The 17,500-nt window shown below is 45.1% G+C and overlaps 1 protein-coding gene across 2 annotated transcripts in view; it reads left to right on the top strand.

The window, feature by feature from the left end:
- Positions 1-17,500, top strand: part of LOC138613578 (receptor-type tyrosine-protein phosphatase beta-like) — a 42,652-nt gene that overhangs the window by 17,440 nt on the left and 7,712 nt on the right. For both annotated transcript variants that reach the window (XM_069687287.1, XM_069687288.1), the window contains 15 exons: positions 235-498; positions 3,540-3,803; positions 4,135-4,398; positions 4,506-4,769; positions 4,847-5,116; positions 5,311-5,574; positions 5,784-6,050; positions 6,581-6,871; positions 7,005-7,283; positions 14,532-14,681; positions 14,799-15,069; positions 15,306-15,418; positions 15,865-15,970; positions 16,685-16,762; positions 17,439-17,456. In XM_069687287.1, the coding sequence (XP_069543388.1) occupies positions 235-498; positions 3,540-3,803; positions 4,135-4,398; positions 4,506-4,769; positions 4,847-5,116; positions 5,311-5,574; positions 5,784-6,050; positions 6,581-6,871; positions 7,005-7,283; positions 14,532-14,681; positions 14,799-15,069; positions 15,306-15,418; positions 15,865-15,970; positions 16,685-16,762; positions 17,439-17,456 (3,163 nt within the window). The remainder of the gene's footprint in view (positions 1-234; positions 499-3,539; positions 3,804-4,134; positions 4,399-4,505; positions 4,770-4,846; positions 5,117-5,310; positions 5,575-5,783; positions 6,051-6,580; positions 6,872-7,004; positions 7,284-14,531; positions 14,682-14,798; positions 15,070-15,305; positions 15,419-15,864; positions 15,971-16,684; positions 16,763-17,438; positions 17,457-17,500) is intronic.

Raw genomic sequence — 17,500 nt, 5'->3', positions numbered from 1 at the left:
TATTTATCTTATTTCCCTTTAACCATCTTGTATTTTTTATAGCAGGTTGACATACTAATAGTTTAATCATCCCACTATTCATTTTTTGTTTCCAATCTTTTTCTTTTTTTTTTTAGCTTTTTTTCAAACAACGGATGAGACTTTCAAAGAGAAGCATAAAGCCTCTAGGTTTAATAGTCTGATCTGTTACCAGTCTTATATGCTAAGCTAAGCTAGCTGTTTCCCTCCCCTCAGTCCCTGGTGCAGTGGGGGAGGTGACGGTCAGTAACAACGGGCGGACAGACTTCCTAAGCGTGTCATGGCGTCCGGCTGCAGGTGAGGTGGACGGTTACCTGGTGACGCTGAGCGACAGCGATAAGACGCTCCACTCTGTCTCCGTCTCTAAATCCAGTCCTGAGTGTGTCTTCAACTCTCTGGTGTCCGGACGCCTCTACAACATCTCCATCAGCTCCCGCAGCGGCTCAGCCCTCAACCACACCTACGTCCAGGAGAGAACACGTGAGATTCATTCATTCATTCATTCAACCACACCTACGTCCAGGAGAGAACACGTGAGATTCATTCATTCATTCATTCAACCACACCTACGTCCAGGAGAGAACACGTGAGATTCATTCATTCATTCATTCAACCACACCTACGTCCAGGAGAGAACACGTGAGATTCATTCATTCATTTAACCACACCTACGTCCAGGAGAGAACACGTGAGATTCATTCATTCATTCAACCACACCTACGTCCAGGAGAGAACACGTGAGATTCATTCATTCATTCATTCAACCACACCTACGTCCAGGAGAGAACACATGAGATTCATTCATTCATTCAACCACACCTACGTCCAGGAGAGAACACGTGAGATTCATTCATTCATTCATTCAACCACACCTACGTCCAGGAGAGAACACATGAGATTCATTCATTCATTCATTTAACCACACCTACGTCCAGGAGAGAACACGTGAGATTCATTCATTCATTCATTCAACCACACCTACGTCCAGGAGAGAACACGTGAGATTCATTCATTCATTCAACCACACCTACGTCCAGGAGAGAACACGTGAGATTCATTCATTCATTCATTCAACCACACCTACGTCCAGGAGAGAACACATGAGATTCATTCATTCATTCATTTAACCACACCTACGTCCAGGAGAGAACACGTGAGATTCATTCATTCATTCAACCACACCTACGTCCAGGAGAGAACACGTGAGATTCATTCATTCATTCATTCAACCACACCTACGTCCAGGAGAGAACACGTGAGATTCATTCATTCATTCATTCATTCAACCACACCTACGTCCAGGAGAGAACACGTGAGATTCATTCATTCATTCATTCAACCACACCTACGTCCAGGAGAGAACACGTGAGATTCATTCATTCATTCATTCAACCACACCTACGTCCAGGAGAGAACACGTGAGATTCATTCATTCATTCATTCAACCACACCTACGTCCAGGAGAGAACACGTGAGATTCATTCATTCATTCAACCACACCTACGTCCAGGAGAGAACACGTGAGATTCATTCATTCATTCATTCAACCACACCTACGTCCAGGAGAGAACACGTGAGATTCATTCATTCATTCATTCAACCACACCTACGTCCAGGAGAGAACACGTGAGATTCATTCATTCATTCAACCACACCTACGTCCAGGAGAGAACACGTGAGATTCATTCATTCATTCATTCAACCACACCTACGTCCAGGAGAGAACACGTGAGATTCATTCATTCATTCATTCAACCACACCTACGTCCAGGAGAGAACACGTGAGATTCATTCATTCATTTAACCACACCTACGTCCAGGAGAGAACACGTGAGATTCATTCATTCATTCAACCACACCTACGTCCAGGAGAGAACACATGAGATTCATTCATTCAACCACACCTACGTCCAGGAGAGAACACATGAGATTCATTCTTTCATTCATTCAACCACACCTACGTCCAGGAGAGAACACATGAGATTCATTCATTCATTCATTCAACCACACCTACGTCCAGGAGAGAACACGTGAGATTCATTCATTCATTCATTCAACCACACCTACGTCCAGGAGAGAACACGTGAGATTCATTCATTCATTTAACCACACCTACGTCCAGGAGAGAACACGTGAGATTCATTCATTCATTTAACCACACCTACGTCCAGGAGAGAACACATGAGATTCATTCATTCATTCATTCAACCACACCTACGTCCAGGAGAGAACACGTGAGATTCATTCATTCATTCAACCACACCTACGTCCAGGAGAGAACACGTGAGATTCATTCATTCATTCATTCAACCACACCTACGTCCAGGAGAGAACACATGAGATTCATTCATTCATTCATTCAACCACACCTACGTCCAGGAGAGAACACGTGAGATTCATTCATTCATTCATTTAACCACACCTACGTCCAGGAGAGAACACGTGAGATTCATTCATTCATTCAACCACACCTACGTCCAGGAGAGAACACATGAGATTCATTCATTCATTCAACCACACCTACGTCCAGGAGAGAACACGTGAGATTCATTCATTCATTCATTCAACCACACCTACGTCCAGGAGAGAACACGTGAGATTCATTCATTCATTCAACCACACCTACGTCCAGGAGAGAACACGTGAGATTCATTCATTCATTCATTCAACCACACCTACGTCCAGGAGAGAACACGTGAGATTCATTCATTCATTCATTCAACCACACCTACGTCCAGGAGAGAACACGTGAGATTCATTCATTTATTCATTCAACTACACCTACGTCCAGGAGAGAACACGTGAGATTCATTCATTCATTCATTCAACCACACCTACGTCCAGGAGAGAACACGTGAGATTCATTCATTCATTCATTCAACCACACCTACGTCCAGGAGAGAACACGTGAGATTCATTCATTCATTTAACCACACCTACGTCCAGGAGAGAACACGTGAGATTCATTCATTCATTCAACCACACCTACGTCCAGGAGAGAACACATGAGATTCATTCATTCAACCACACCTACGTCCAGGAGAGAACACATGAGATTCATTCATTCATTCATTCAACCACACCTACGTCCAGGAGAGAACACATGAGATTCATTCATTCATTCATTCAACCACACCTACGTCCAGGAGAGAACACGTGAGATTCATTCATTCATTCAACCACACCTACGTCCAGGAGAGAACACGTGAGATTCATTCATTCATTCATTCAACCACACCTACGTCCAGGAGAGAACACGTGAGATTCATTCATTCATTCAACCACACCTACGTCCAGGAGAGAACACGTGAGATTCATTCATTCATTCATTCAACTACACCTACGTCCAGGAGAGAACACGTGAGATTCATTCATTCATTCATTCAACCACACCTATGTCAAGGAGAGAACACGTATGTGCAGCCCCCTCTGACTGCAAGACACACTGATAATACCTCTTATGTTCACTTAATCACTCACTCATTCATTCATTCTGTTAATTTGACTCCTCCCTCTCTCAGAGCCGTCTCCGGTGCAGAGCCCGACAGCGATACACTCTGCACGGGATGACTACCTGAAGGTGTACTGGCGTCCTGCTGCAGGTGACGTGGACCTGTACCAGGTGTTCATCAAACACAACAACGTGTTCCTGCAGAATCAGACGGTCCTGAAAACACAGAGCGAGTGTGTGTTCCACGGCCTGCTGCCTGGCAGACTCTACACCGTGCTCGTCAGCACACGCAGCGGGAAGTACGAGACCAGCGCCTCCACCCACGGCAGGACCTGTGAGTGACCTCTGACCCCTCTGACACAAACCCTTAATTGTCAGCAGAACTTTTTGTTTTATTTAACAGTTTAACAGATTAAATTTCAATATGTCAGCAGAACTTTTTGTTTTATTTAACAGTTTAACAGATTAAATTTCAATATTAAAACTATCAGTGAAAATTCAGCTTTATTCTCAGAATTCAAAGTAAAATAACCCTCTCATCTCTCACCTGTGCCTCACAGTGCAGTGATTTATGTCAATATGTCAGTCATGAAAACAAAATGCATTTTCACATCTAAACAGATTTAACCATCCTCTCCTGTCTGTCCTCTCTGTCCGTCCTGTAGTCCCGGCAGCGGTTCGATCCCTGGTCCTGTCAGGTCGTGGTACAGAGGACCTGCGGGTGACCTGGTCAGCGGCTCCGGGTGACGTGGATCACTATGAGGTGCAGCTGCTGTTTAACGACATGAAGGTGTTTCCTCCCGTCACGCTGGGCAGCGGCGTGGAAGAGTGCGTCCTGTCCTCACTCACACCTGGGCGCCTCTACAAGATCCTGGTCTCCACTTTCAGCGGCCCCAACCAGAGGGCCCAGTTCATCGAGGGCCGCACAGGTCAGATTGAACATCAGAATATTGAGTTCTTTGCAGATACAGAACCCTTAAAGAGCTCTTTTATCACAGATGAAGCTGCTGTGTTTAATGTGCCTCCTCCTCCTCAGTTCCCAGTAAAGTGAAGAACATCCAGGTCAGTAACAGCGGGGACAGCAGCAGTCTGAAGGTGAGCTGGATGCCCGGCCAGGGCGATGTGGACGGGTACTCTGTTTTTCTGTTCAGGCAGAGTCGACAGCTGGATATGCGGCTTGTCATCAAACAGCAGAACGAGGTGACATTCGGCTCCCTGCAGCCCGGACAGACGTACGACATGATGGTGCAGTCTGTGAGCGGGGAGCTGCAGAACAACAGCACGGCCTCAGGGCGCACAGGTACTCGTATTATTCATATCAGTATAATATTCATGAAGTTTATACAGATGATTTTATCTTCATGATGGTGTGTTCAGTGCCCTCAGCAGTGACGGGGCTGAAGGTGGAGGACCTTCTCTCCACCTGCAGCCTGCAGGTGAGCTGGCAGGAGGCTCTGGGAGTGTCTGATGGTTACGTCCTGCAGCTCCTGGACGATAGAGGGAGTCTGCTCACCAACTCCTCTCAGCCCTCCGGACACACCCACTTCAGGTTTGACGACCTTGCCCCTGGAAAGAGGTACCGAGTCCTGGTCCAGACCACCAGTGGGGGGGTCCACAGCCCGGGGATCAGCACTGAGGCTCGGACACGTAAGACTTCTTGTTACCAACTCAGATTGTATTTGGTGCTTTATTCTAAGAAAAATAGGAAATTCAAATTGGTAAATATTTAAAAGATTCATAAAAAATTTGGTTATGTACGGAGACCATCACCTGAGACCATCAGTCTGAAGTTTCTCTCTCTGAATGATTCAATAAAGAACAGAGTAATGTTCTTCTGTCAGGTCCTGCAGCTGTCACTGATCTCACCATTAAAACCAACACCACCACCTGTCTGTCCTTTCACTGGTCTCCACCTGACGGAGAGTTTGACCTCTACGAGATCTTCTTGTACAAAAGTGACGACTCTCTGCAGGAGACACGACGCGGCCAGTCCAGCAGTCAGCAGGTGTCCTTCCAGGGCCTCACACCTGGAGCTCCATACAGGCTGGTGGTGGTGACGCACAGCGGGGAGCGTACCAACCAGTCCTCTATCTGGGCCAGGACAGGTGAGGGGAGGGGGGGGGGGGGGGGGGGGCAGTGGGATTTGAACTTACTCAAAGTAATGACATCTCAATACACAAAAACAACAAAGGCACTGATTGATTAATGTATTTTCAAGCATGTTACATGTGTGAACATGATATTTACAGTGTGTGGCAGTATTTCCACAGTTTGGACTGACCTGATTAAAACCTTCCTCCTGTCTTGTCTTCAGTCCCAGCAGCCGTGACGTCTCTGAGTGCTCAAAGTGGGAACCAGTCTGATGTTCTGTGGGTGAACTGGGATCAGGGCAGCGGGGATCTGAGCGGCTACCTGCTGAATCTTTACAAAGCTGACGGCTCCCTGCAGGCCATACAGCAGCTGGAGTCAGAGGTCACCCAGTTCGTTTTCTCAGACCTAGTCCCGGGTCGCCTGTACCAAGCCGAGGTGCTGAGTCTGAGCGGCGAGCTGTGCAACAGAGCCAGCACACTGGGCAGGACCGGTGAGACTTCCATCATTTCAATGTTTCTGATACTAAACAGAGAAAGCATTTCTAGCATTACTATGCTTCTCTTGCTATGTCTTCATGACTATGCTGTTCTTGCTAATCTTTACACTTGTGTACCACTATTATTGGCATCATAACCATAAGTATGATGTAGCAGGACATATGTTGTTGTTGTTACAAGAACATACATTGTATACACTGTTGCTCTCTTTGCCTTACTCTATCCTGCATCGCCTTCTATCCCATTTTTCGGCCCATCCAGTCTGTGTTCAACATGAGTCTGGTTCTGCTCGAGGTTTCTGTCTGTTAAAAAAAGGTTTTTCTGCCAATGTGCCGAATGTTGCTAAGTGCTACTCATGGTGATTCATGTTGGGTCTCTCACTAAATAACAGAGAGTACGATCTAGACCTGCTCTGTTTTTAAAATGTCTTGAGATAACTTTGGTTGTGATTTGGTGCTATACAAATACAATTTGATTGATTGATTTCTAAAAACTGGTTTTTACTGTTTACTTCCTCTCTCAGCTCCCAGACCACCCACCTCCTTCCTCTTCAGGGGGGTCACCAACACCTCCCTGGAGATCACCTGGAGCGGCCCTGTTGACTCTGACTATGACGACTTTGACCTGCAGTGGACTCCTCAGGACCGGCTGTCCGTCATCAACCCGTACCACAGCCGCACCTCCGGCAGCCGCATCCTGAGAGGGATGTTTCCCGGACGACAGTACACCTTCAGCCTCCGCACCATCAGTGGGGCCACAGAGCCTGAGGCCACACCCAGCCTCAGCACACCCATCCACAAGAGCATCCGAACCAGTAGGTGGCAGCAGCTCCAATTAAATAACTGTCAATACAGGAGGATACATTTGTGTTATTAAAACCCACTGAAGTTCTGGTGTGTATATAGAAAACATCTGACCACAGTTAATGTTGTTGTGTCTTCCTATAGAGCCGGAACGAGTCCATGGCCTCCACTGTCGTCCTCAGAGCTCCACCTCCATCTCCTGCTCCTGGGGGCCCCCGGAGGCCGACTATGACTCCTACACCATTGAATGTCTCCACCAGGACTCCCAGACCCTGGTCTACTCCCGACGCACTGGCCAAGACTCCACCAGTTACCTCATAACCCAGCTGGAACCCCACAAACACTACATTGTCTCTGTGAAGGTCATCTCAGATGGGATGACCAGCGAGGAGGCTCAGGACAGTGTTGTCACCATGATCGACCGTAAGATTCACATGTCCTCATGCATCAGGTTACCATGATCCACCATGAGGTTCACATATATTCATGCATCAGGCCACCATAATCCACCATGAGGTTCACATGTCCTCATGCATCAGGTCACCATGATCCACCATGAGGTTCACATGTCCTCATGCATCAGGCCACCATAATCCATCATGAGGTTCACATGTCCTCATGCATCAGGTTACCATGATCCACCATGAGGTTCACATATATTCATGCATCAGGCCACCATAATCCATCATGAGGTTCACATGTCCTCATGCATCAGGTTACCATGATCCACCATGAGGTTCACATGTCCTCATGCATCAGGTTACCATGATCGACCTTGAGGTTCACATGTCCTCATGCATCAGGTTACCATGATCGACCTTGAGGTTCACATGTCCTCATGCATCAGGTTACCATAATCCACCATGAGGTTCACATGTCCTCATGCATCAGGTTACCATGATCCACCATGAGGTTCACATGTCCTCATGCATCAGGTTACCATGATCCACCATGAGGTTCACATATATTCATGCATCAGGCCACCATAATCCACCATGAGGTTCACATGTCCTCATGCATCAGGTCACCATGATCCACCATGAGGTTCACATGTCCTCATGCATCAGGTTACCATGATCCACCATGAGGTTCACATGTCCTCATGCATCAGGTTACCATGATCGACCTTGAGGTTCACATGTCCTCATGCATCAGGTTACCATGATCGACCTTGAGGTTCACATGTCCTCATGCATCAGGTTACCATGATCGACCATGAGGTTCACATGTCCTCATGCATCAGGTTACCATGATCCACCATGAGGTTCACATGTCCTCATGCATCAGGTTACCATGATCGACCATGAGGTTCACATGTCCTCATGCATCAGGTCACCATGATCGACCATGAGGTTCACATGTCCTCATGCATCAGGTTACCATGATCCACCATGAGGTTCACATGTCCTCATGCATCAGGTTACCATGATCCACCATGAGGTTCACATGTCCTCATGCATCAGGTTACCATGATTGATGACTGTCGAGGTTGAGGTGGCTGTCGAGGTGGTGCCCAGCAAACGATGTGGGCTTCATAGATAACTGGCAGACATTCTGGGGAAAGCCTGGTCTTATCGGAAGAGACGGCATTCATCCCACTTTGGATGGTGCAGCTCTTTTGTCTCGTAATATGGCTAAGTTTGTTAGTCGTAAAACCTGACAAACCAGAGTTGAGACCAGGAGGCAGAGCTGTAGTCCTACACACTCCTCTGAGCTTCCCTGTGAGCAGTTTCCCAGCCACAATGTTCATGTTATAGAGACTGTGTCTGCCCCCCAACCCAGGCCTTTTATTACAGTTAATTCAAACTCAAATAAAAAAGGAGTAAATCAAAAAAATTTAATAAAAATTAAAACAACAACCAAAGTTATGCCAAAAAATATGAGAATTAAATGTGGTGTGTTAAATATCAGATCCCTGTCATCTAAAGCTCTATTAGTGAACGATCTGATATCAGATGATCATATTGATTTACTCTCTTTAACTGAGACTTGGCTGTGTCAGGAAGAATATGTCAGCTTAAATGAATCCACTCCTCCCAGTCATCTTAATACTCATATTCCTCGAGACACTGGTCGAGGTGGTGGAGTGGCAGCTATCTTCAGTTCTAGTCTTCTAATCAACCCTCGACCCAAACTTAGTTTCAGCTCTTTTGAAAGCCTTGTTCTGAGTTTTTCACACCCAGCGTGTAAACCTTTACAGCCTGTTTTATTTGTGATAGTATACCGCCCTCCTGGCGCATACTCTGATTTTCTAACTGAATTCTCAGAGTTTTTATCAGATTTAGTCCTGAGTTCAGATCAAATAATTATTGTAGGGGACTTCAATATTCATGTAGATGTTGATAATGATAGTCTTAGCATGGCATTTATGTCCCTTTTGGACTCTATTGGTTTCACTCAAAGTGTAAACCAGCCTACTCACCGCTTTAACCACACCCTCCACCTTGTTCTGTTTACTACAGAAAGCTCTGATGCTAATGTTAGTCCCTCTCAGCTTGATCAGTTTGTTGATAGTCCTGCAGGTTTGCTGAGAAGTACTCTAGACTCGATTGCCCCCTTAAAAAAGAAGATTATTAAACGACAGAGGCTAGCTCCATGGTATGACTCAGAAACTCGTAACTTGAAGCAAATGTCGCGTAAATTTGAAAGAATGTGGCGATCCACCAAAACAGAAGAGCCTCGTTTACTCTGGCAAAATAGTCTTAATAAATACAGGAAGGCCCTACGGCATGCTCGAGGTGTCTACTACTCCTCCCTCATAGAAGAACATAAAAACAATCCCAGGTACCTTTTCAGCACTGTAGCCAGGCTGACAGAGAGTCACAGCTCCACTGAGCCAAGTATTCCTATAGGCCTCAGCAGTGATGATTTCATGAGCTTCTTTAAGGACAAAAAGATTAGAGACTCTGTAACCTCCTGCCGTTACCTGGTGCAGATGTATCTTTGGAAGCTGCTCAAAAACCTGATGTTTACACTGTTTTTCTCCAATTGACCTTCCTGAGCTAAATTCTCTGATATCTTCGTCTAAACCATCAACCTGTCTTTTAGACCCGATTCCAACCAAGCTGCTTCAGGAAGTCTTTCCCTCAATCAGCACTTCTTTACTAGATATGATCAATATGTCTTTATCGACGGGCTATGTACCCCAGCCTTTTAAACTAGCTGTAATTAAGCCACTTCTTAAAAAGCCTACCCATGATTCAGGCACCTTAGCTAACTATAGACCTATATCTAACCTTCCTTTTATCTCAAAGATCCTTGAGAAAGCAGTCGCTAATCAATTATGTGACTTTCTTCATAACAACAGTTTATTTGAGGACTTTCAGTCAGGATTTAGAGTCCACCACAGCACTGAGACAGCACTGAGAGTTTCAAATGATCTACTTCCTGCTTCAGACAGAGGACTTCTCTCTGTACTCGTCCTGTTAGATCTTAGTGCCGCTTTCGACACGATAGACCATCACATCCTGTTACAGAGACTAGAACAGCTAATGTTCATTACAGGATCTGCATTAAGTTGGTTTAAATCTTATCTATCAGATCGATCTCAGTTTGTTAATGTTCATGATGTGTCCTCTATGCACACCAAAGTTAGTCATGGAGTTCCACAAGGTTCTGTGCTCGGACCGATTCTTTTTACCTTATATATGCTTCCTCTGGGTAATATCATGAGGAAACACTCCATTAATTTTCATTGTTATGCAGATGATACTCAATTATACTTATCAATGAAGCCAGACGAAACCAATCAGCTATCTAAACTAGAAGCATGCCTTAAGGACATAAAGATCTGGATGACTAGAAACTTTCTGCTACTTAATTCAGACAAACTGAAGTTATTGTGCTCGGCCCAAAACACCTTAGAGACTCTTTCTCTAATGATATAGCTGCCCTAGATGGCATCAGCCTGGCATCCAGCACTACTGTTAGGAATCTGGGAGTTCTGTTTGATCAGGATATGTCCTTCATCTCCCACATAAAACAAATATCAAGGACAGCCTTCTTTCACCTTCACAACAAACATCAGACGCATCTTGTCTCAACACGATGCAGAAAAACTCGTCCATGCATTCGTTACTTCCAGGTTGGATTATTGTAACTCGTTACTATCAGGCTGCTCTAATAAGTCACTAAAAAATCTGCAGCTGGTACAAAATGCTGCAGCACGTGTGCTGACAAGAACTAGGAAGAGAGGTCACATCTCTGCTGTATTAGCCTCTCTGCACTGGCTTCCTGTAAAATCTGGAATTGAATTTAAAATCCTTCTTCTTACTTACAAAGCTCTTAATGGTACGGCACCATCATATCTTAAAGAGCTCATAGTGCCATATTACCCCTCTAGAACATTGCGCTCCCAGGATGCAGGCCTGCTTGTGGTACCTAAAGTCTCTAAGAGTAGTGTTGGAGGTAGAGCCTTCAATTACCAGGCCCCCCTCCTCTGGAACAATCTACCAGTCAAGGTCCGGGAGGCAGACACCCTCTCTTCTTTTAAGAGTTCAAACTTTCCTCTTTGATAAAGCTTATAGTTAGGCCTGGCTCAGGCTGGGACCAGCCCAGAGTTATGCTGCTATAGGTTTAGACTGCCGGGGGGATCTGACACACCAAGCTTCTCTCTCTCTCTCTCTCTCTCTCTCTCTCTCTTCCTCTCTCTCTGACTCTCTCTCTCTCTCTATCTGTCATATTAATGCAGCTCATTAACTCTGTATCTTCTGGTCCCATTAACATTACTAACCACATATCTTCCCGGGAGTTCTTGTGCTCCCTTGTCTTGAAGGTTCCTGAGGATCGTTGCTGCAGACCACCTGCTGCTGTGGACCTGCTCGACTGCAACAACTACTAACATCAGCCTTCCCCATAGTATCATTATTGTTGCTGCTAATGCTAATAGTAGACCTGTTGACTTCAACTGTTACAATTACGATTACCTCAGCCTTTATCATTACTCTGCTTCTCTCACTAATTTATTTATTTATTTATTTGGCCAATCTTCACCCTAGTCTACCACTATTATTGGCATTGTAACCATAAGTATGTGTCTGTTGTTGTTCATGTAACAAGGACATATGTTGTTGTGGTAACAAGAACATATGTTGTTGTTGCTCTCTTTGCCTGTCTCTATCCTGCATCTCCTTCTATCCCATTTTCGGCCCATCCAGTCTCTTCAGATGGCTGTTCAACATGAGTCTGGTTCTGCTCGAGGTTTCTGCCTGTTAAAAGGAAGTTTTTCTGCCAATGTGCCGAATTGCTAAGTGCTACTCATGGTGGATTCATGTTGGGCCTCTCTTTAAATAACTTAACAAAGAGTCGGTCTAGACCTGCTCTTTCTGTAAAGTGTCTCGAGATAACCCTGGTTATGATTTGGCGCTATACAAATAAAATTTGATTGATTGATTGATTGATGCATCAGGTCACCATGATCGACCATGAGGTTCACATGTCCTCATGCATCAGGTTACCATAATCGACCATGAGGTTCACATGTCCTCATGCATCAGATCACCATGATCGACCATGAGGTTTGCATGTACTCATGCATCAGGTCACCATGATCGACCATGACGTTCACATGTCCTCATGCATCAGGTCACCATGATCGACCATGAGGTTCACATGTCCTCATGCATCAGGTCACCATGATCGACCATGAGGTTCACATGTCCTCATGTATCAGGTTACCATGATCTAACATGAGGTTCACATGTCCTCATGCATCAGGTTACCATGATCTAACATGAGGTTCACATGTCCTCATGCATCAGGTTACCATGATCGACCTTGAGGTTCACATGTCCTCATGCATCAGGTCACCATGATCCACCATGAGGTTCACATGTCCTCATGCATCAGGTTACCATGATCTAACATGAGGTTCACATGTCCTCATGCATCAGGTTACCATGATCCACCATGAGGTTCACATGTCCTCATGCATCAGGTCACCATGATCCACCATGAGGTTCACATGTCCTCATGCATCAGGTCACCATGATCCACCATGAGGTTCACATGTCCTCATGCATCAGGTCACCATGATCCACCATGAGGTTCACATATATTCATGCATCAGGTTACCATAATCCACCATGAGGTTCACATGTCCTCATGCATCAGGTCACCATGATCCACCATGAGGTTCACATGTCCTCATGCATCAGGTCACCATGATCCACCATGAGGTTCACATGTCCTCATGCATCAGGTTACCATGATCCACCATGAGGTTCACATGTCCTCATGCTTCAGGTCACCATGAACGACCATACAGTTCACATGTCCTCATGCATCAGGTCACCATGATCGACCATGAGGTTCACATGTCCTCATGCATCAGGTCACCATGATCCACCATGAGGTTCACATGTCCTCATGCATCAGGTTACCATGATCCACCATGAGGTTCACATGTCCTCATGCATCAGGTCACCATGATCGACCATGAGGTTCACATGTCCTCATGCATCAGGTCACCATGAACGACCATGAGGTTCACATGTCCTCATGCATCAGGTCACCATGATCTAACATGAGGTTCACATGCATCAGGTCACCATGATCTAACATGAGGTTCACATGCATCAGGTCACCATGATCGACCATGAGGTTCACATGTCCTCATGCATCAGGTCACCATGATCGACCATGAGGTTCACATGTCCTCATGCATCAGGTCACCATGATCGACCATGAGGTTCACATGTCCTCATGCATCAGGTCACCATGATCTAACATGAGGTTCACATGCATCAGGTCACCATGATCTAACATGAGGTTCACATGCATCAGGTCACCATGATCGACCATGAGGTTCACATGTCCTCATGCATCAGGTCACCATGATCGACCACGAGGTTCACATGTCCTCATGCATCAGGTCACCATGATCTAACATGAGGTTCACATGCATCAGGTCACCATGATCGACCATGAGGTTCACATGTATTCATGCATCAGGTCACCATGATCTAACATGAGGTTCACATGTCCTCATGCATCAGGTCACCATGATCTAACATGAGGTTCACATGCATCAGGTTACCATGATCCACCATGAGGTTCACATGTCCTCATGCATCAGGTCACCATGATCTAACATGAGGTTCACATGTCCTCATGCATCAGGTTACCATGATCTAACGTGAGGTTCACATGTCCTCATGCATCAGGTCACCATGATCCACCATGAGGTTCACATGTCCTCATGCATCAGGTCACCATGAACGACCATACAGTTCACATGTCCTCATGCATCAGGTCACCATGATCGACCATGAGGTTCACATGTATTCATGCATCAGGTCACCATGATCTAACATGAGGTTCACATGTATTCATGCATCAGGTCACCATGATCTAACATGAGGTTCACATGTCCTCATGCATCAGGTCACCATGATCTAACATGAGGTTCACATGTCCTCATGCATCAGGTCACCATGAACTAACATGAGGTTCACATGTCCTCATGCATCAGGTCACCATGAACGACCATACAGTTCACATGTATTCATGCATCAGGACAGAAATGACAGGATAAGTCTGGCAGGTTGAAGTCAGGACTCATGTCTGAGGTTAATTTTACTCTGATCTCCTCTCCTCATCCTGCCCACTGAAGTTTAAGGCGTTTTCAGAATTAAAGTATACATTCCATATATCCTGTTGTGTCGCCTGCAGGTCCTCCAGTGCCCCCCCTCATTACTCGGGTCAGCGACAGGTCAGCTGTGGTCACCAAGTCTTCCATCTTCTTCACATTTAACTGCAGCTGGTTCAGTGATGTCAACGGAGCCGTCAGGTTCTTCACTGTGGTGGTAACAGAGTCTGAAGGTACCAATGTCACAGTGATATAACCACAGCAGCATTATCCCATTGGTTAAGCGTCTCTTTGAGCTTGTATCTCCTCTATTATAGACCGTCTCTGTGCTTCTGTTATAATTATTGAAGGTGTGGATGATGAGCAGCCACAGCAGCAGCACCCTCTTCCCTCCTACCTGGACTATAAATCCAACAGCTCCATTAGATCCTACCAGACCAGTTTCTTTCCCAGTCGCTGCACCGAGGGCCCCGACAGCAGCTCCTCCGCCTTTGAGATGAGTGTGGGGACGGGGATGGACTTACTGGGAGGCTCCTGTGACCGCAGAGACCAGAACACAGAGACCAGCAGGGAGCTGGACCAGTTCTGTGATGGACCACTAAAACCCAAAACGGCCTACAGGTACTGAAGACACAGACACTAAGTCATTGTGACAGAACCACTGAGGCTCTGAGTTAATTGTAACTTTGTTCTGTTGTGAACTATATTACTCTATACAACCCCCGCTTTTAAAGGGTTAAATATGATGGAAACACTTAAAGGAGAACATTTAACTCAACCACATTTTTGTAGTTTGACTCATGTTGATTCAGGATCATTACAGTTGAGTTTTGTATGCCCTGTGTTTGTGTCTGCAGGCTCAGTGTTCGAGCCTTCACTCAGCTGTTTGACGAGAAGAGAAACAAATTGACTGACAGCTCTCCGCTGTTCACAGACACGTTCCTGTCGCTGCCCGTGGTCACTGAAGCAGGTGAGAGAAATATATCTCTCTCTGTTCAGGCAACAAATATTTGAAAATAACTTTGACTGGAGGAGGAGATGATTTTATATTTTATGTATGTAACGTTAGCATTCTTGTTTAAAGCCTGACTCGGTTTGCAGCACCTGCCATTGATGAATGTTTAACCTTCACAAAACTCAGAACGAAAAGAAACAGCCTGATCCCAGACCTGAAACAGTCACATGTTGATCCTGAACAGATATTTTACACATACAACGTGTTTATACATCACCCATAATTCTGTTAATTTATCGTATAAACATGTCTAGAGAGAACAGAGTTTCCTTCATGGTGAGTTTCTGCCCTGTGCTGTGGACTGAAGGTGTGATCTGGTGAAACCTCTTGAGGTATGATCAAAGCCTATCATCATATCATCGTGTCTGAATGTTCTGACAGCAGTGTGTTTGGTCCTGCAGAGCCTCTGAGCGGTGTGATTGAGGGCGTCAGTGCCGGCATGTTCCTCATCGCCATGATGGTCGCTGTCACCACTCTGCTCGTCTGCAGGCAGAAAGCTCGTAAAGTGTGAGTATCTACAGCCTGAACCTGAAGGAAAACTACAGTATTAAACTACTACAGAGAAGACCATGGCTGTGTTCGAAATGCCATTCCACATACCACATACTACGTACTATATACTGCATACTGCTTTCGGCGGTGGTATGTAGTATGTACTACATTCTACATTTTGGCCAAATCAGTACGTACTGCTAGTATAGTATGGCATTTCGAACACAACATATGGGTCTGACAACATGACAGAAAGGATCCCTACAGAGATAGACCTTTTTGTTACAGAGGAAGATGATTGTTTTAACCACAAACAGACGTTACATCGCTCTCTGCACACACACCAGACTCCATTCAGAAAAACACTGATTTAACCTGATAGAACAGGAGCTACTGCGCTGCTGCTGCCTGGATCGGTTGGAGACTGGAGATTTATTGTATAACTAAGTTGTTTTTTGTGGTTAGTTCAGATCCAACACAATATTTACGACACACACAAGAACACAATTATAACATATTCATGAAAGAGCACGCAGAATACATTGATAATAAAGAATTAAATGAAATAATATGAAAATATGACATGTGTCAGTGACTCTGCTGGTCACTGACACACAGCACACCTCCTCACTGTGTTCCATGATGCTTGGGGGTTCCGGGACTGTGATTGGACAGCTTTACAGGTGTGCACTTCTTGTGTAATAACAGGTCATGTCTGCTGTATTTCAGTGTGGAGGAGCAAGCGAGCGTCAGGATGAGTGTGAGGAGAGAGAGGCCGACACCTGGAGCTCACTCAGGTGTCAGAGGGTGAGAAAGTACTACTGATACCTTGACAGATACTACGACTGATACAACAACTGACACAACGACAGATACTACGACAGATACTACGACAGATACTACGACTGATCCTACGACAGATCCTACGACTGATACTATGACTGATACTATGACTGATAGTACTACTGACATGCGCCGTGTGACAAGGAAAAGTGCGTCAGACACGCCCTAAGTGACTTAGCGCCATGCGCTTTAGACTGTGCGCCTTCCGCTTCCTAAATAGGGCCCTTTCAGTACGATACTTTTAATATCCTTGTAACATAAGACTACAGCTACTAATATATTATATGAATATTTATACTCTTGATATTTACTGAGACTTAAACCAGCTTCAATAATACTACTTTAATGCTGCACGATTCATACTACACATAACTGTGTATGAATATGATGATAGAGCAGTCAGTGATTATGGATCAGTTAGAAATGATTCCTAGATAGATTATAGATCACAGATTATTGATTATAGATTATAGATTACAGATTACAGATTACAGGTTATAGATTACGGATTACAGATTACAGGTTACAGGTTACAGGTTATAGATTATAGATTATAGATTCTCTGTGTGGATGGTGTGAGGTGGTGAGGTGCTCAGGTTTGATCTTTATTCTCTAACTTCTGTCCTCATTTGTTTTTCAGAAACCGTCGAATCTCCAGGTGAGTAAATCAAACGTCTTCTCAGTCAAAGTTAAACTTCAGTG

Source organism: Semicossyphus pulcher, unplaced genomic scaffold (assembly GCF_022749685.1).
Source record: "Semicossyphus pulcher isolate SPU_LCO1_2020_fin unplaced genomic scaffold, fSemPul1.0.p SCAF_8, whole genome shotgun sequence".
In the NCBI taxonomy this organism is placed as follows: domain Eukaryota; kingdom Metazoa; phylum Chordata; class Actinopteri; order Labriformes; family Labridae; genus Semicossyphus; species Semicossyphus pulcher.
The sequence above is the reverse complement of the archived record's forward strand: the minus strand, read 5'-3'. Positions and strand labels throughout refer to the sequence as shown.